The 21,167-nt window shown below is 34.8% G+C and overlaps 1 protein-coding gene, 1 long non-coding RNA gene and 1 pseudogene across 2 annotated transcripts; all 3 read right to left on the bottom strand.

Annotated features, from left to right (window-relative positions):
* Positions 1-1,350: 1,350 nt before the first annotated feature.
* Positions 1,351-11,911, bottom strand: LOC120196300 (kinesin-like protein KIN-14B). The gene is made up of 8 exons (XM_039198136.1): positions 11,729-11,911; positions 10,952-11,143; positions 10,663-10,854; positions 10,071-10,424; positions 3,690-3,788; positions 2,738-2,878; positions 2,492-2,650; positions 1,351-1,967 (listed from the first exon to the last, which is right to left on the bottom strand). The coding sequence occupies exons 1-8, from the start codon at positions 11,909-11,911 to the stop codon at positions 1,512-1,514; spliced, it is 1,776 nt and encodes a 591-aa protein (XP_039054067.1). The 3' UTR covers positions 1,351-1,511.
* A 4,713-nt stretch (positions 11,912-16,624) lies between these two features.
* Positions 16,625-18,049, bottom strand: LOC120196495 (annotated as a pseudogene).
* Positions 18,050-18,169: 120 nt separating this feature from the next.
* LOC120196038 lies at positions 18,170-18,708 on the bottom strand. The gene is made up of 3 exons (XR_005523131.1): positions 18,477-18,708; positions 18,357-18,374; positions 18,170-18,239 (listed from the first exon to the last, which is right to left on the bottom strand). It is a non-coding gene; the product is annotated as an uncharacterized LOC120196038 (long non-coding RNA).
* Positions 18,709-21,167: the final 2,459 nt, after the last annotated feature.

Below are 21,167 nucleotides of genomic sequence, written 5' to 3'. Positions count from 1 at the left end.
GACGACGCCTGTAATTACTGTAACTGTGCACATGGAATCACTTGTTACAACTGTTCAATATACATATCTATAGAAACATATAAACTGTTTAATATTGTGGAACCTAGCAACGCCTTTAAAACACTTTAGACGTACGTACACTTTCCTTTCTCGTCACCATTTATATGTCTCCCCATGTTGTCTTCCACCTTTCACCATTCCCCATCACGAGCTTCTGTTTCTTTTTTTGTACCACTCGTGTCATTTACTTGTACATGTTAATATAATCGTTGACGTATGCATTTTGATCATTTATCTTATGAGGAAGATAGATGAGATGGAGAGAAAGGAATGCCGACCCAAGCCTAGGTCACCTCTCTCTATAAAAGGGAGAAGAAATTCCTTATATATTCTCTACCCTTCGTGTCATGTTGCAGCCTTAGATAAGTGGGGAAGAGAGAGGGGAAGAGAGAGGAGAAGATGTAAGTCGTCTGCTAGTAGATTTGCCAGGGTTATCATGAGGTTTGTCATGCTTCTATAGTTCTGGAGCATGACAAAGTGGATTTAGATGACCAATTTGTTGTCAAACCAAATGTTTGTTGGTTCCACTTGATATGATCTTGTATGTTCTTAGCGTTGGGGATACAATAGAGAAGTAAAGTTGTGCATCCTATATGGCTGTTAAATCTGCAGTCCTATTTTAGTATATTCGTTTCAGATGATAAATCCATATCTTGTTAGTCGTTCTGTGATTTAAGAATCTCGTTGAACATGAAGTGAATCAAGGGGATTTCTGGGTTTGATAGTTTCTAGTTTTTTTTTTTAATAAATGATGATTCTATATGTATTAAATGATGAGTTATGCAGAAAATCTTTGTTGAAATACTCATTCACCAAATTCAGATGTGTGATGCGAATCGATCAAGATTAATTAAAGCAAAAACTTCGAACCAAGAGGGTAACAAAAAATATATTATAATATTAAAGATTAATTTTAAGTATTAAAATCAAACTAAACAATTTATAAAAGTCTAATTAAATGTATTATTATATCATTTTTATTAACTTATATAACAATACATCATTAATTTATTATATTTTAAATCAAATAATTATTTTACAATTTTTTATAATCAAAGGATTCAGTAAAAAGGGAATTCTTTGCATTCTTTACCTTAAATTTTATCAAGTCCGTTATAGTTATGCTGATTTTTCATTTGGGTGGGGGGATTAATTTTCTGCTGTGTTGTGATTATCTCTTAATACATACATTGAGTACTCAAATGATTGATGCCTGCATAAAATTGCCGCTATAATCAACCGCAACAGTGGCAGATGTGATGCAAACAGTTCCGCGCGCCAAACTTCCAATACTCCCTAAAACCGCCCTACAAAGCACGTTAAATCACAGGTTTACAACACCCCATTGTCCCTCCAAACACAAGCCAATCCCTCCTAAATATCATAAACAGAAACGGACCCCCCCCCAAAACCAAAGACGTCACAAAATAAAACAACATGCCCCTTTTCTTTCACGACTTCACATCTTTCAATACTCCCCCCTTTCCCAGCTTCCCAACTAGATCCCTTAGCGATGGAACCTTCATCGCCAAAGTCCTATACAATCTGGAATATCGAGCTTGGGTGCCATCTGTGGTCCTAGCTAGGGCGAGTAAGCTAAGAGCCTCGGGAAGTTCGGAGAATAGTTGTTTAATTTCATCCAAGCTTATATTTTCTAAAACTGAGGGTCTTGGAACAACCCTCACAATTTCACCACCTTTGGGCTCCTGAACCTTTGCATCTGCCTTGATGACCAGTTCAGAATTCGAGTTTGCTCCACATTTGATGATAAATGGGGTTGTTGAGCCTGTGTTGAATTGTAAGACATTCCATTGTGCAACATCAGTCTCAGTACCAGATCCCATTTCTGTAGATGGCTTTTGAGCATGGTCTATCTCACGTGCCTGATCATCTTCTTCACGGATCCACTTCAGAAGTACATGGATGGATGATTAAATAGCAAGTGAGAAAAACAATTGAAGCACCAAAAACGCCACGCACAACAAAATATCAGATGTAGTGCAGCACTTCGTCAGTCAATTGTCAAAAGGACAGATAAAATTATAAAGAAATCATCTTTCCATCTACAGCACTCGTTAGTTTACTTGGTGCAAGTTGTTTTGTCAATTTTGTTTATAGCCCTATTACCAGAGTTCAGGATCTAAGAGTTCTCATTATGCAGCCAAATACACATATCGCATGTCTCATTCAGAAGAACCTACGCTGATAGGGAACACTTCAAACTTTCCGGAAACCAACAACATATGTTTTAGCCATTTTAGGATAACTATGGCACCAGGCATATCTATTTGCCCGGACTCCAAATCAACATATAGGAAAGCTATGCAAACAGAATTACCAACCAAATCCGGATAATTCCTTTGATCCCTAAGAAGGAAGCATATATTGAATAAATTTTGCAGCTATGAAAATACAAAAGAAAATTTCATACCTCAACCAGGCGTCGAGCATTGGCAATTTGCCTCTGAGCGCAGGGATGATCAATGTCAAGGAGAGAGGGCATTTGTTCCCCCAGCTCATCTAGAGATGCTAAAATTGCTTTCTTCTTACTTCTACCCATGCTACTTACAGAGGATTGCCTCGTTATATCCTGTTCAACATATGTGTAACGTTATTTTCTTTTTTTAATTCTACAGTAAATCGTCAAGTAGACAATAAGTTTGAGAAGAGGTAAAACCTTGACTTGCTTCAATATGCTATCAAGAGAAATCAGGGATGCTAAACGGGCATCTTCAGCTGCAGTAGATGGATTCTGAATGGGCGAACTGCCATTCTCCAATGTTAGCAATGCAGCATCATTTCTCATTTGTTGCAAAATCTAAGCACAAGCAAATATTTCTCTAATCTGTCAGCATCTAACTTGTGATAAAAACAAAACATTAGCAAATTTAAGTTAATAATATCCTCTTGCAAAATTCAGCTCAGGCCAATAATGTCTTAATCGCGAAGGAGATATATCAAAGAGATAAAAACTAGCACACAATAATACACTAAACAATGGAAACTGACGAATTTTAAATTTAAATGCTACAGAACAAGAGATCAAAACAGAGGAATCATTCATCTATCCAGACTTCTTACTGAACATGAAAGCAATTTCTCTTTCCATAAAAGGAAAAATATCATTGACTGAAAGGCGAAGGGGAAAGCGATATTTGAAGAGAAAGAAACCAGAAAAGTCATAATTATTTTTTTTGAGAAAAAAAAGTCATAATTATTCATCATCCAGAAGAAAGTATTTTTATTCTATCATCCATTGTCCTGACCTATCAAGCAATCTAATTTTAGTCCACAGGGAACAAGTTTTTTTATTCAGCAGATATAAGAGTTGATGACATTATGACAGAGTAAGGTCTACCTAAAAGATCATCTAACGAATCAGAGCCTTGGTCAAGAAGTCACAACAGATATGCTAAGTAATCACGACTCTCAAGATTTCTTTGTAATAAAGATGAATTTTGACTATAGATGAAGTATGGCATAAAACTAAAGCTTCCCTAGAAAGTATGATTGAACTGGTACACACTATGAATACACCAAAAATATTAACTTTGGATTAAACAACTAATCTATGCAGGCAAGCTAATTATAAGATACTTACGGAGCGAAAAAGAGGCAGGATGGTTTACCTTTCTTCGTTTGTGATCAACAGATTCAAGAGCTGAACGCAACTTTGCCACTTGAGCCACGTCATCAGCTTCTTCTGTTGCTAGGGTACCAGCAATATCCTAACAGGAAAAAAAAACATTAGGAATGTCTATTAAATCACACAAATGGTTTTATCATTCATTATATATATATAGTGGGGGAGGAGATAATAAAATTGCAGCCACCGTCCCAAAAAATATACAAGAAACACTTACAGGGCATGTAGCACCATGTATAGGCAACTAATAAAGCACGATGAGCTTTTTCTATTGTAATTCAATGTGCCTAAAGTTTGACTATAATAACTATTAAATTGTCTATTAATATGAAAACTTTCTACTTTGTCTAGAAAATGATTGTAGAGCGCTGCATCCATTCCTGAGAGTTGGGGGAATCGGAAAGAGAGAAATATGCAATCCCCAAGAAACAGTTTCTGTCAGAAAGCAACTTCTTAAAATCAAGAGCTTTGTTTGAAATTAGTTAGAAGATTTTGTAAATATCTTAGTATCCAAAATCCCTAACTTTAAGGGATTAGTTCTTTCCCTAGAATTAGTTACTTACCTAGTTTAGAAGTTTCCTAAGGTAAGTCTTCTCCTTATATATACTAGTGTAACGTTCCTATGAAGAAATATGGTGGAAGTCAATGAAACCAGCAACCCCGAGGCTACTCCAGAAGCTCCAGTGAATGAAGGGAATTACTCAAATTCAACTAGTGGCATGCAGAATATACAAGCAGCCTACAGATTAAATGGAAAAAACCTAAAGTGGTCTCAACTAGTTCATACCTTCTTAAAGGGGAGAGGAAAGTTGAGTCATCTACTCGAAACTGGACCTAAAGAAGGGGATCCTAAGTTTGATGCTTGGGATGAACAAGACTCAATGGTAATGTCTTGGTTATGGAACTCCATGGCACCAGAAATCAGTGATACATGCATGTTTCTCAACACAGCCCAAGAAATATGGGAGGCTGTTAAACAGACTTATATTCGAGATGCTGCCCGGATTTATGAAATCAAGACTAAGATTTCATCTACCAAGCATGGAATTAAATCAATCACAGAATATTCCAATATACTGCAAAGCCTTTGGAAAGAGATGAATTATACTACCAGTGCATTCAGATGAGATGCAGTGAAGATGCAACACTCCTGAAAATTTTTGTCGAAAAAGATCGAATCTATGATTTTCTTAATGGACTAAATGTTGAATTTGATGCAGTAAGAGACCAAATTCTTGGAAAAAAGGATCTTCCCTCACTATATGAAACGATTGCAATTATTCGTGCTAAAGAAGGAAGAAGAGGGGTTATGATTGAGAACAATCAAGTGGAGAGTTCAGCCTTAGTCACAAGAGTTGTAATTGAGAGGAGGCCTGGCTTGGAACAGCCTATTAATGAATATAGTAGGCAGACATAACTTACAAGGCCAATAAACAAAGACACCTTATGGTGCACCTACTACAAGAAACCTCGTCACACGAAAGAGAAGTGTTGGAAACTTCATGGGAAGCCACAAAAAACAAAAGTTTTTCAGAAAAAGGTGGACAATCAAATAGGCAAGGACAAGCGTATACAACAAAGTAACTGGCTGGAGAAGATCCTCTAGAACCTCCTATTGAATTTAACAGAGAATAAATCGAAAAACTAAAAAATCTGTTGGGGACAATGGAGAAGCCTTCTTCAACGGGTACTTGTACACTGACATTCTCAGGTATATCCTCTTCTCAAAACTCTAAAGCCTAGGATATACTCATCCAAAGTTCCTGGGTAATTGACTCATGGGCTATACACCACATGACAAACGTCTGTCACAGATTTACCACCTATACTCCCTACCCTAGTAATAAAAAAGTAACAGTAGTATATGACATTGTTAATACAGTAGCTGGTCAAGGGGATATTATTGTAAGTGAAACCCTCGCACTAAAAAATGTCCTTCATGTACCAAAACTATTTACTAATTTTCTCTCCTTCATGTACCAAAACTATTTACTAATTTTCTCTCTATCCATAAAATCACCAAAAACACTAATTATAGTGTACTCTTCTATCCTACTCGATGTATATTTCAGGAACAAGGTACGAGGAGGATGATTGGACATGCTAAAGTAATAAATGGCCTATGTTATCTTGAAGACCCTGATGGACAAGTTAGTATCCTGAATTCCTCACCCTTATCCCTTCTCTCAGAATCTAAAATCAATAAAAACCAAATATAGTTACATCGCCTCCTCCTTGATTATCTATCTTTTAGAAATCTAAAAATTATGTTTCCTTCTCAATTCAAAAGTTTAAATGTTGAAGAGTTTCATTGTGATATTTGTGATCTTGCAAAACATAAACACACATCTTTTCTAGTAAGTAATAAAAGAACCTCCAATCCTTTTACTCTTATTCATAGCGATGTTTGGGGGCTATCCACTATTCCACACATATATGGGCCTGATGGTTTGTCTCCTTTATTGATGATTGTACCCGAGTGTCTTGGATATTCCTTCTAATACAAAAATCTGATGTGAGCTCTTCCAAACCTTTTACAAGATAATTAAAACTCAATTTGGGATGAAATAAAGAGGTTTCGATCTGACAATGCCAGAGATTACTTCAATCAAGTCCTCTCACCTTATTTCTAAGAAAAATGCATCATACATGAGTCTTATTGTGTCAATACACCTCAACAGAATGGCATGACCGAGAGAGAAAATGGTCATATTCTTGCCATCACAAGGGCTCTTTTGTTCCATAAAAATGTTCCTAAACAATATTGGGGGGAGTTGTCTTAACTGCCACTTACATGATAAACAAACTACCTACAAAGGTCCTTAAGCCTCAAAGCCCTATACAAACCCTAACAAAATTCTTTCATAAATTCAATACCTCTAGTAGTCTTAAATCCAAAAATATTTGGTTGTGTTACCTTTTTATATATACATTCTCAAAATAGAGGAAAACTTTATCCAAGAGCTATAAAGTGTGTTTTTGTTGGCTACTTTTCCACTCAAAAGGGGTACAAATGTTATCATCCTCCCACCAAAAACACAATTTCTCTCTCATAATGTCACATTTGTAGAAGAAGAAAACTACTTTACTCGTCCTTATCTTCAGGGGGAGATTTCATTCAAGGAAGATAAGGACAAATATTTTTTTCCTCCTTGATTTTCTAGCAACTATTTCTGATAATCAACCAACTACACATCAATTTCCTATCAATCAGTCAACCCAACAAGCTGATCCAACCCAACCTACTTTCATCCAATCCAAGCAGACCGAGCATGTTACACCCAGACCACAGCAAGGGGTTGAGAACACTGCTCGTCCCTTACTGGTTTATTCAATGAGAAGACACCAGTGCAAGTTCAATCATCATCTTCTCCTATACAACCCAAGGTAATTGTTGAACCTAAACCTATTTCTAATCAAAATAATACCACTGAAAATTATGATCAAAGTTCTTATCAAAGGGATTTTGACTTTCCTATTGCAATTAGAAAAGGAACGAGAGCTTGCACGAAACATCCTTTTTACTTATTCATGTCCTATAGAAGCTTGTCCTATACCCACAAAGCCTTCCTTACTAGACTAAACTCCATTTTCTATTCCCAAAAATGTATCTGAGACATTAGAAGATAAGAATTGGAAGAATGCCATTCAGGTTGAGATGAAAACAAGATGTGGGACTCGGTAAAGCTACCAAAAGGTAAGAAAATAGGGGGATGTAGATGGGTATTTACAGTAAAATTCAAGTCAGATGGTTCGTTAGAGGGGTATAAAGCGAGGTTAATGGCTAAGGGGTACTCTCAAACTTATGGATTGACTATCTTGAGACATTTGCTCCTATTGTAAAGACAAACACGATGAGAGTACTGTTGTCATTAGCTACCAATCAAGGACAAAAATTACAATAGTTTGACATCAAGAACACCTTCTTACAAGGGGATCTTAAGGAGGAAGTATATATGAGTATCCCACAAGGATTTAGTTCAAATAACAGTCAGATAGTATGCAGGCTAAAAAAGGCTCTATATAGACTAAAACAGTCCCCAAGAACCTGGTTTGGGAGGTTTACTAAAGTAATGCTCAAGATGGAATATAGGCAGGGTCAAGGTGATCATACTTTGTTTGTGAAACACTCAACTTCAAGGGGAGTAAGTGCCTTACTAGTATATGTATATGACATTATAGTTACAAGAGATGATTTGGAAGGAATGGATAATTTAAAGAAGTGTTTAGTAAGAGAGTTTGAAGTCAAGGAGCTTAGCAGACTAAAATATTTCCTTGGTATTGAAGTGACACATCTCGGCAAAGGATCTTTATATCTCAGCAAATATATATCCTAGATTTGTTGACAGAGACTGGCAAATTGTGATGCAAACCAATAGAAACATCTATAGAGGTTAATCACAGGCTTGGAGATACAACAAAAGATGCAGCAGTTGATGGAAGCTCCTATTAGAGGCTCGTGAGAAAACTTATCTACTTGTCACATACCAAACTAGATATTGCCTGTGCAGTTGGTGTTGTAAGTCAATTCATGCACAACCCTAAAGAATCACATCTAAGGGTGGTGAATCAAATCCAACAGTACTTAAAAGGTACACCATGTAAAGGAATTTTGTTTAAAAAATGAAAAACTAACTCTGGAAGCATATACTAATAGAGACTATGCAGGGTCCTTAGTCGATAGGAGGTCAACCTCAAGTTACTGCACTTTCCTAGGAGCAAAAAACAAAATGTTGTGGCTAGATCCAGTGCAAAAGCTGAATTTAGGACAATGACTCTTGGAGTTTGTGAGTTGTTATGGCTTAAAATCATTTTGGAAGATTTGAAGGTCAAGTGGGAAGGTCCAATGAGGTTATATTGTGATAATAAATCTGCCATCAACATTGCACATAATTTGGTTCAACATGACAGAACGAAGCACATTGAAGCGGACAAACGTTTTTTTTTATAAAAGTAGGAGGCCTCATTAAAAACCTCCCTCATAGTAGTCCCTTTCCCGAAAGAAAGAAACAACAATTCATAAAAGAAAAACGGGACAGTGGCCTAATTTGTACTCCTTATGTATCCATTGGAGATCAACTAACAAATATACTCACCAAAGGATTACCTAGGAAGTATTTTCAGATATTAGCAAGCAAGCTGAGAATGAATGATATCCACTTCTTAGCTTGAGGGGAGTGTCAGAAAGCAACTTACTAAAATTAGGAGGACTATTTGAAATTAATTTGAAGATTCTCTAAATATCCTAGTATCTTAAATCCCTAACCTTAAGGGATTAGTTCTTTTCCTAGAATTAGTTAGTTGCCTAGTTTAGAAGTTCCCTAAAGTAAGTCTTCTCCTTGTATATATTATTGTTTCGCTCCTATGAATAAATATACAAGAATTCAGTCCATTTCAACAGTTTCTAAGAACAAAAATGATGAATAGAAATGCTAAAATACTGTCATAAGTAGAATAGATATAAAGAAAATTTATCTTCAGTGAATGAATCTTTTCGATTTAAAAGTTTCAAATATGACATCACAATATTGAAAGAGGAAGAAACAGATTTCTAGCAAATCTAAAATTCAATAACTGTCATTTTTATTAGTTTTTCTGTAAAACTGGCCCAAAAACCTGTGATGTAATGAAACATATTTTATTTGTCGTTAAAGATGGATATAGCAGGTCCACCCTCGACTGTTTATCATTATTTGTTGAATGAAAAGCTAACTGGGAAGTCTTAGAGATTTACACACTTGTGAGGTCCTGCATATTGACTCGTTGTTAAGAATTCATTATGTTAGATTGAGAATCAGATAATAGTAGATAAAAGATTTCTATAAAACAATCTCTTTTCCCCCATGAACTCTAAAAGCTGAATGATTACACCCATAAAGGGGTTATCCTTTTGACTTACAGCTAACTTAAGCCTTAAAGTAAAAGGAAATATAGGTCTCACTAGCTTACCCTCTTGGAACAACATCAAGATTCAAGAATTCTTACATGCTAAACATTGCACCCAATTCTTCCAACCAAAACAACAAAAGCAAAGAACCTGACACATGTAAACTAAAAAGGTTTCCAGAATCAACAAATGCATAGAACCAACAACACCCTTGATTCCTTTAGAACCTAAAATGAAATGGGACATGTATGGTTCTTTTGACATGATAAGTAAAGCTTTGACGTAATCACTATGATATTTCAGATTTTGGATATAACACCATCAACCAAACTTTCCTACAAAGAAGGTAATCATTTGATTGAGTAATAAAACCAAATATTTATCCAAGACTTGGAATACTCATGTCTACATTAAATAGTTATAATACGAGTTACAGAAAGATCTCTAAAGGGGTTATCCTTGAGGTATATTGCATACCTTCAAGTGCTGCAATTGAGAAGTAAAAACTCGCTTTGCATACTCCGATAAAAGTTGACCAAGAGCATCTGTATTAGGAGGGAGTGCAGCACCAAGTCCAGCCATCCAACCATCCATAATAGCAGTTGAAAGAAGCTCTAACTGACCAGTGGTTCCCCCAGATGCTTCATCCCCAGTAATAGAAAGAAACTCGAAATTTTCTGCAAGCAAGGACCTAATTTGCGGCTGCAGTTCACCAGCAGGAGTGTGGACAAAAACAGCAGCAAGAGATTTGTTTCCTAATGCAAAACTTTTGGCCTCCTCTTGTACTTCTCTTAGCTTTCCACCAGTAACCTGCTGATGTCTCAGAGTATTCTGTGCATTTAATTGTAGACTTGCTTAAGAAACAATTAACTTTGATAGTTACCATGTCACATGAAGAAACATATAAACGAGATGAATGTCTCTCATACACTAGGATTTGACACATGTAGTGACTACTGAATTTTTTTCTAAGAACAATTAACAATAAGAAGCTTCCACCAAGTAGGGGCTAGGTTCTCTACCAGCCCATGTAAACGAAAAGAAGCAAACACTTAATGGTAACACATACCTGATCAAGTCCACGGATTCTTGAAACTACCGACGACAACTTTGATTTCTTTTCTGGCTTTATATTTACTTTAAAGCCCTGGATCTTCTCATCAACATAACGCACGAGATATCTTCCAGGACTGCTACTCCGACTGGAACTTCTACTACGTGCTGAATTAGGCTTTTCTAGAAAGCACTCAACTGCGGAAACCTACAAATTGAAAGATGAAATTAGCATCCATCAAGATAAAGGTACAAGAACCTATAGACAGTTGAGAGTAAGAAACAAGCATCCAGTATATAGTTACCTTGATGGACTGAAGCTCGGGTGATCTAGCAAGCAAAGACCTTATATATAAAATTCTAACACGGGAAACAAGCATGGTATCCATTACTCTCTTTGGTTCAATTTTCCGGATAAAAGCAAAAACATCATCTCTAATTTCAGCAAGTATTTCATGCTCTCTAGAAGCACCTGCTTTAATGACAGCTGCTAGGACCTGTAACATTGTAGATAAATGCAACTGTCAAATTTTGTATATCTCCACCATTTTACCAAATATATACCAGAATTTTAACAAGTCATACAATCAATCTGCATAAATTGATGGCCATTTCAAGTGACTTAACATTGAACAATAGGAAGATTGAGATAGGATTAATCTAGCTTTTCAACGGCAAAAGAGTTTGAAGATAAAGAGTATACATGACTTCAGAAAATAGACAAATTTTTTGAACTCCTCAAAGACTATCCAGCATTTTCCAATGATAGAAGATCACTAAATAGATATAGAATTACAGAAATGTAACTTTTTCTGCTAAAAAATCTAAATACACACAAGTTAACATCACTTTTTATTTTAACAAACCCTAAATCCCAAACAAAGAAGCTTGAATAAACAAAACATTGCAAAAGAAAAGTCATAAGTTGTGTTCCTAAAGACCCCATCCAGAAAGATGAAACATTGCAAAACCACTTTATCCCTTTTACAGTGAGAACACATAATTTTAGACCTTTTTGGTGCTAAATCCTAGCTTGGCCATTTAGAGTTTAGACCAAACAATTAAACACTTCTTAAGCTTACCAGCATCAAAAGCATGTTTGCTGAAATCGCAGCAATGCTATCATATTGGTCAGGATCGAAGTCATTCAGTGCAGCAGTAAGGTATTCTCCAGCAGGTGTGGTTTTAACTTTATCTGAACTTGCTTTAACCAAAGCACCAGCACCATCAGTCTTGTCCATGGACAACTGCAAAGGGACGTCCATGGAGAAAAGAAGAAAATCATTTTCAATGAAAGAAGAAGAATTGCAGGCTAACGCACTTCAACAATATCAGAGTGATGGTGCAAAAGGCAAAATCAATGAAGAAAAGAAATGCAAACGCAAATTTTCAACTAATAATAAAACGATATTGTTTTTTGTTTTGTCTTGATTGCAGATATTCTATTTCCCAAAGTACATTCATTCCATGATCTGATCTTTCTAATTTCTTTCGTAATCATAAATACGAAGTTGAAAGATTTCAATGTAATCGATGGAAACATCAAAATTTAACTCATAAATAGAGATTATTAATTAGAGAAGAGCGAAGAAGATAACTAGCCGGTAAAAAAAAAAATTCAAGTATAAAAAACTAACGGTAAATTGATGTTAAATTAAATAAACTTTATAAATACACGTATCATTGTATTATTGGCGGAACATATAAAGAGACGCACAATTCTTACTCGTTCATGAGTTTGTATAAAATAATTTTTAATTTAAATATATTTAATTTATTAATTTAAACAAAACATTATTACGATACGTTATAAAGACTATTATCTTAATAAAATTTATTTTATTATTTTTATTTTATAATAATTAAATAAATATTATTAAATTAGCTACAGATATTTATCTGTACATAATATAAATTAAACTTTTGAAAACACGATACATATTAAGAAAAGAATGTTGAAACAATTAATAAAGGGATGTTAGATTGATAAAAAAAATTAGGAGCGGAAGACAGTTCCTTATTTAATTATTGGGTAAAATACATAAATAGTACTCCGACTATATGAAATTATTTTATTAAATCTCTTGACTATTAAAAGTTACAAAATGATCATTTGACTATAGAATGTTATTTTATTAATCTTCGACTTTTAAAAGTTATAAAATGGTCACTCAATTATTCGTTATGGTCTAAATTCGTCCATTTTCATTAAAAAATTAACAACGATCTGAGTTGGATATTACTCTACTAGTTGAGATATAATAAAATTTGATCTAAAAATATCAAACAACTATCATATTTAAGACAATAGATGTAACCCCCCAGACCCAGTCTGTAAGTTAGACTCAAACCTAAGTGGTTACATATCCCATTCAGAGATTTTTTTTTCATATATTTAAAACAACTTATAAAATATTACAAGTAATACATAACAAAATATCAATAATACAAATATATCCAAAACGATAACAAAATACATGTCACCAAACACAACCGAAAAATATATAGAGATATACGTTCGTACAAAATAAAGTAGTTGATCTCCCCTGATGCCAAATATGCTAGCTTACTTGTCTGCTGTTATCTGAAAAAGGGTAAAAACTACGGAATGAGCTAAAAATCCCAGTGTGCCCTATACAGTGTATAAAAACATATATATCAAAATAATTCAGATAAAAAACAATTTATCAAATACATTTTAATAATATTCACACTACCCCTATCCAATCACCAAAATGTGTAGGTTCACCTGAACCGTACACCACCTGTACACCAGTAAGGTTTAACATGTGCACAAAGCAGAGGAGCCTAGGAAAACTGTAAGGCTTACCCTTGCACACAGCAAAGGGACATGGGAAACTATAAGGCTTACCTTTGCACACAGCAAAGAGACCTGAGAAACTGTAAGGCTTACCTTCGCACACAGCAAAGGAACCTGACAATACTTCCTTCAATCATACTCCCAATGACAAAAATAAACATGTATGCATTGGAGTAAAAACAGTAATTAATCCATTAAATATGGAAATGTTCCATATTTAGAAATCATGTACAAAAATACTATAACTATAAACCATATCAGAAATATACGGTAAATCATACATTAAATAAACATTATTCAGAACACCGAATATTTTCTCATAAAATATGTTATATTCTCATAATATAAACCAGTTCAGATATATAGTTTAAAACTATAAGATAACACTGTCAGGAAACACACCTGTAACAGTCTGAGAAATCAGATAGGGAAGCCTACTACTGGGTCTGTCGATCACGCTTTCCTGCAGCGCTAGATCCTACGAATCGGAAAAATCCATATTTCTTAATCTTTATTTAAATAATATATGGGAACCTACGAGTAAGTCTCGTAGTACGTGGTTCGGGCTGATATGACAAACAGACAACACCAGACCTAATTGATCCCTCTCAGGTGAAACACGAGTACATTCATAAAATATTTTACTGAATCAATTCCTTAACCAAATTTCAAATAAATAATCAAAAATGCTAAAATACTAAGCCTTTTGGGTTCACAAGCTTGATTCGGGAATTTTGGGTCAGAATTTTGCAAAACAGACTTCGGAATTAGATTCAGAACATCAAAAAAACATAAAATATGACCTTTCGAAAATTTGAATTTTTGGTCAAAATCAAAGTCAACAGGTTTGGATGACGATTTGGAGACTTTCGGGTTCGAATTTGGTGAAACAGACCCCAAAAACTGATTCGAGACATCAAAAAATATCATGATAGGTATATTCGAAAAAGATTAATGGTCGTTTAATGGCCGGTCAAAGTTTTGGTCAAAGTTAGTCAACAGTTGATCAACCATTTTACAAAATTTTCACCTTTTTAAGAAATATTTACATAATATCATCCTTTTCAAAATAATTACCAAAATATCACTCTTTTTAAAAAATACGAAATTATCACTTTTAAAAAAATTACGAAAATAGCATCATTTTCAAAATAATTACTAAAATATCACCATTTTCAAAATAATTACCAAAATACCACTCGGTCAACGGGTCGGGTGAACGGGTCGGGTCAACGAGTCAGGTCGGACCGGTCAACGGTCAGGTCGAACCGATTCGGACCGGTCAAACCAATTTCAAGCATTGGCCGAGTCTTCCCCACGCGCATTGGCGGCGCGTGGGGGCGCGTGAGACCTCCTACGACGTCCTAAAAATCACGAAAAATTTTCTAAAAATTATTTTGAGTGATTTCGAGATACTTACAAAGCTCGGTTTAAATTTTTGAACGACGGAGAGCTCGATTGACCGCCTCACCTTCTCACGCGCCGCCGTCTACGGAGACCAATGATGACACCAGCGGACTCGAAACAACACAAGGAACACGATGGTGTGGGAGGTGTCGAAAACGGAACAACGATCGGCGATGAATTTAAGAATCCTTTTCAAAATAATTACCAAAATATCACTCTTTTTAAAAAATACGAAATTATCACTTTTTAAAAAATTACGAAAATAGCATCATTTTCAAAATAATTACTAAAATATAACCATTTTCAAAATAATTACCAAAATACCACTCGGTCAACGGGTCGGGTGAACGGGTCGGGTCGGGTGAACGGGTCAGGTCGGATCGGTCAACGGTCAGGTCGAACCGATTCGAACCGGTCAAACCGGTTTCAAGCATTGGCCGAGTCTTCCCCACGCGCATTGGCGGCGCGTGGGGGCGCGTGAGACCTCCTACGACGTCCTAAAAATCACGGAAAATTTTCTAAAAATTATTTTGATCGATTTCGAGATACTTACAAAGCTCAGTTCAAATTTTTGAACGACGGAGAGCTCGATTGACCGCTTCACCTTCTCACGCGCCGCCGTCTACGGAGACCAAGGATGACACTGGCGGACTCGAAACAACACAAGGAACACGATGGTGTGGGAGGTGTCGAAAACAGAACAACGATCGACGATGAATTTAAGATTTTCTCGGTGGTGGTGCTAAAAAAAATCGGGACTTTGACTTGAAATTCACGGTGTTTGGCAACATTTCACTTCAATTAATTTAAGGGGTTTGTTCCTCGCTTGATGATGAACCCGATGATGTTTTCAAAACGACGATCAGAGGTCGGACGGCGTCGGTATCGTGATTGGAAGTTGGGTGTTAGAAGGATTAAAAACTTATAAATTTTGCTTATGAACTCACCCCCACGCCTATCTATTCAGCATTTAATATAGTGTCTATCGATATTTTTTGGGTAAATTCAAGACTTAATCCCTAAATTTCTTTACTCTATAACAACCTATAAATTTTGAAAACTTTCAATTTAATCCCCAATTTTCACCAATTACACAATTAAATCCTCAAATTTCAATTAATTTTTTTTTTCAAAATTCTGAGTTGTTACAATAGATGCTCAATGTCATTTTTAAAAAAAAATATATGTCGAGTAACCTTTTTGTAACTTTTGATAGTCGAAGGATTCAACAAAACATCCTATACTCGGGGATCAGTTTGTAACTTTTAATAGTCGGAGAACTCAATAAACAATGTCATAATTGGAAGATCATTTGTTTTACTTTACCCTTAATTAATTATTTTGGCGAAAGAACTGAAAACCAGATAGATTTATTTGTTAATCATATAATAGAAAGCAATACAACTTTTATCCTATTCAATTTTCACTTAATATAATGAATAAATATGTTTATAAAAAAATAGCTAAATTTATTTGTTTTTGATACTCTAATATGAAAAGCACAACAAAACTTGGGAGAATTGCAGGACACCAGAGTAGACCACCAAACTTACAATTTGGTAATTCAGCAGCTGCACCATCCCCATCATATTGAACTTAAAACGCTACTCAAACGTTTAGCCCAAAAGCAATGCTGAAAAGAATGAAATGATACAGGCACAAAGTTCCGATATCAGAATGTTGCAATACTCAACAGTGTTTCACTCCTTTTTCGATTTTGAAATAGCTCTCTTCCTGCCCCAGCATATAACGTACATGTGAGGACTACCTGCAACGTAAATAGGCCCTTCGAATAAGCATGACCGAAGCAAGTATCAGAGATGAATACTAAAGAGGAATGCTTCGTTCACCTGGGACATAGATCCAAGGGCAAGGATTGCAGCGTAGAAGTTATCGAAGGAGAAATTCCACTTGTTCGGCATTCTTATGCAACTTTTCAGAAGCCTGAGGATACACCAGCAGTTTTATTCAATCAATAAGCGTATTCTTTTCGCCTTATATACCAATTTTATTGGAATGAAATGCTAAAACACACAAGGTGGGGGGAGTTTAAGAAAAGCGTATTGTATCGAACATCAATCCTTTGCCCTTTAAAACATTTCTAAGTGTATTTGGTCCTACAATAACAAATATCACTTGGCAACCATCAACAGGAAAATTTCACTTGTTTTATCGAATTATGTTTGATTGAAATTATAGGTGTAGAACACATAAGCGGTAAGTATTACCTTAATATAAGCAGGGCAAAATAGATCAAGCCAACTTCACTGGTGATGCCAGTTGGATACAAACAAGAATGTGCTATACCTGTTCGGAGAAACAAAATATTAGCAAAATGAACACCAAGGATTTGACAAACTCAATTAACAGAATAGAACACGTGTATTATTTACCTATGCCACAAATGCCATGAAGGTGCAAAACCAAAGGCCTCCTTCATGCCAAAGAATGAATAATCTGAGATTAAAGGGAATTTATGAAAAATTAATTTCATTGTGACATCTATGTCTACAAAAGAAATGTCCTTTGGCATCGTCAATGTAGAGAGAAACATCAGCTCTGAAGAATGACGGCATATGAGTAAAATGATAACAAGATTCAATGCTAAGTTCCAAACTATGTTATTCGGACTCAAGTGTGAATGTTGGATACAGGTATATACTTCACACAGTGGTTATGTTAAATTACTTCAATGTTTTTCCATGTATGTGAAAGGTTATTGGAACGCCAGTGTTCGAAAAGGTTACTTCCAAGGAACAAGACGGGTGATAGTTTTTAAGCACGAGATAGACACAAATGAAATGGCTTAAGAAGCAAACTATATTTAGGTTTCTTGCTTCAGCAAAGTAAAATCATGAATTCAGGACAAGCTCCCATCCAGATAGAAATAACAGTCCACAAATCATTTGACCAAACAATGAAAACAAAAGAAGATACATCCAGTAAAACCCTGCAATATAATTATACTTTAAATACTAAAGAGAAGATCTCAAACATAACAAAAGCATGATCAACTAATTGAGTAATATATTCATCAGTTCCAATTCTAGATTACCTCCATTAAAGCTTCCCGGTATTAACTACAAATTTGAAGGAAAAATGGATAAGAAAACAGCAGAATTCAGTCAATTTTACCTCTGTAATGGCCCCAGCTGATGACCAACGTAACCAGAACGTGGGTTCGAATCTACGAATCACGATAATGATTTTAACTTTTAAGTAAAAATTAAGACAAAATAAAGAACATAAGGCTGTAAATTTAATTTTTCTTCTGTTACCCTCGGAAAACTCCATAAAATTCCCCAAGTTAAATATAATCTTGATCCAATCTGGCAGAGTTGATGACACTGGTGACCTAACCAGACCTGCCAAAATTAACAAACCAAAATAAGATTCAAAATATTTTTGAATTCAAATTAGTGAATTGTCGCAAGAACTATTATAATTCGTTTCAGAAGAACAAGAGAGCACTCTGCAATCACCTTTAAACCGTGAAGAATCTGTCAGGTAAATAGAAAACAAAACTAATTAAAGTTGATACACTTGGAAAATAAAATTAAGTGAAAGCATATTGAACGGGATGAATAAAGAAGCAAGAAAACCTCCAAAACGGCGGCGGATTGAGCTAGAAGGAGAGGGTTTTCGACGGCATTATAGACATGTTCATGACCTGATTCTTTCAAAGTTTTTAAAGCCAAAAACAAAACCTGAAACCTGCAAAAAAACCACGAAATTAAAAATTTGAAGTTCGACAAACGGGAAGATTATAGGAAAGAAATAATCTCAGATGTGGAAGTTTGCCAGCCGATGAAGACCGGTCCAATTGTAGATGGAAAGGTAGCCGCCTGAGAACAGAAAAAGCGGAAGCCATGAAAACCCAATTAAGAAAACAGAGAGATTCTTTGATTTCGTAGAGAAGGATAGCTATAGGGCGCTTTTACCTGAAAATCACCCGGTACTTTTGCTTAGGTAGACCGGAATGTTGACACCACTTAGGTAGATAGAAATGTTGACACCACGCGCCAATGTGTGTTTTAAGAGGCGTGTCTTTTAGGTTTTTTTACTATGTCAATTTATATAAATATATTTGAGTGTTTAAATTATTTTTATTAATAATGTAGATAAAAATTAAAAAGGGTATTTCATAATTTTTTTTTATTTTATATCTAATGAATTTATTTATATATTATTGTTAAATTACATTACGTTAATATTTATTATTAAGGTTTATATTAATTAAGATTTGATATTATTGATATGTATTAGATACTATTGTCAATCCATCTAATTTAGAAATATCAATTTTTCTTCTAAAATTACAAGCAAGTTAGATCACCCTCACATAATCTCAGTAGGGGTCTATAGAATTACATAGTTATGATAGTCTTGTTTAAGATCAAATCATAGATGAATTTTCATTTCCCTCACATCTTAAATTATATAAACCTCACATCTTACATGCTCATGGCACTGAGCAATATATTTTTTTATATTTTTATATTAGATTCAATTAAATTATAGATCTAATTAATCATATTCAATAAATAATATTTTTATGTCAATGAAATATTTTTAATTTGTGTTACATAAATTTTTGAACTCATAATTAAAAAAATATTTAAATATATTAACATATAAAAATATCTAATCTTAATTAATAAACTTTAATAATAAAATTAACTTAATGTAATTTAATAATAGTGTATACTTAGATTCATTAGATATAGATATAAAAGGTTAAGGAATATACATTTTAGTTTTTATCTCACATTATCTAGAAACATAACATAAACACTCCAATATGTTTATATAAACTAATCTTGTTATGCTCTTCAACTCATGGAACTAATAGGTATTAAATTACGATGTTAGTCCTATAATTTGTTTTTAAATTTTTTAAAGCATATTTTTAATATGCTTTTAGGAAATTTGATGTGTTGTCCCTTGAAATGTGATTTCTCACGTGGTGTCATGTCAACATTTCTTCTGGAATGCGTGTTTCAGGGAACGTGCCTTCGGTCAACCTAAGCAAAACACATCTTATTATAAAAGGTGTTAGATCGATGTTGCGTGTTGTGAGTACTATAAAATATACGCAAATAATGTGCAAGTATACACAATCGCTCAAGTAATATAATGATGAGTGAGTATCGTCTCCACAGGGATTGGGTGAAATAACAAAAGTCTAACCAAAGCAATGCAATATTCTATCTAAGTATAGTTAGTCTTGATATACAAATGTCACGGCAATGGATGTGTATGCTGGTGGATGCGGATTGACGGTGTGATGGTGTAGCAACTGGAAATGCAGTGGCAATGATGGATGTTTAATATTGAGTATGGTGAAATGTCAAGGCAATGAGAATGGTAAAACAATAAATAAAAATATAAATAAAATAAGAAGAAATAATCCTCACGTGACAAGCTTCCAATGAAATGAATGGTAAGGATTGGTCTAAGGTTGCTAAACTTATTCTCAAGTATATTAAGCTATCTTGTCTTTACTTACTCGACAGGGCTTTCCTAAGGTGTTCAAAAGAACCTAACAGAATAGGATGCCAAGGCATCTGCTCTCACTCAACGATGTTGTACAGCCTACCCTATTGATAAAAATACCTTTTTTAGTCGTTGAAATCCTATCCTAGTCTCTTCCGAGATCTAAGGGATTAAGTTATAATATTCCTAGGCCGGTTCAAAGCCCCTTGAAAATACCATAACCCATTGCTTATGAGGATCTTATCTTGCGTTTCTTCCGAATACTTACAAGTATTTTTAGTTTAGGATTCTTCCGAATACCTATCCTTCATCTAAGATATGGACATTTCCATGCCTCTTACAAGCCTAGATGGTGAAGCATTCATAAGCAAAGCAAATAAACCAAAATAAACTTAAATATACCATTAAAATAAAGTTTAAACACCATTCAACCAACCACCACCAAATAGTTAGTTCATGGTGGGTTCGAAATATCCAAACACAAAGTCATGAAAATTCGTTCCAACAACCCCCAAAATAATATAAAAATAGCAGCAAAAAGGGAAGTGAGAAGAAGCCTTCGACGCGCCACCGGAGGTCTCATCTCGGCCACCACGAACCACCTAGCTCGCTAGCTCTTTTCGGCGCCTAGCTTGTCACTCCTTGGAGCTTTATCAATGGAGGAATATTCCAAGGAAAAAGAAAGGAAAAAGAGAAAATAAAAATCTGAATTTTTCTGCTCTATGCGTGTGCTCACTCTCCTTTTTTTTCTCCCCCATGAGGTGTCATATATAATAAATAAAATATCTAGGGGTAAT

The sequence above is a fragment of the Hibiscus syriacus genome, unplaced genomic scaffold (genome assembly GCF_006381635.1).
Source record: "Hibiscus syriacus cultivar Baekdansim isolate YM2019G1 unplaced genomic scaffold, ASM638163v2 tig00004630_pilon, whole genome shotgun sequence".
NCBI lineage: Eukaryota > Viridiplantae > Streptophyta > Magnoliopsida > Malvales > Malvaceae > Hibiscus > Hibiscus syriacus.
This window is presented reverse-complemented; position numbering and strand designations above follow the sequence as displayed.

Bases quoted from the DNA above. Each gene is read 5' to 3' on its own strand.
- LOC120196300 (XM_039198136.1), bottom strand. From the start codon at position 11,911: ATGGACGTCCCTTTGCAGTTGTCCATGGACAAGACTGATGGTGCTGGT. The intron at 11,144-11,728 runs GTAAGCTTAAGA...ACAATGTTACAG, and splicing joins CAAACATGCTTTTGATGCTG to GTCCTAGCAGCTGTCATTAA. The intron at 3,789-10,070 runs GTATGCAATATA...TTTTCCTGTTAG, and splicing joins CTCAATTGCAGCACTTGAAG to GATATTGCTGGTACCCTAGC.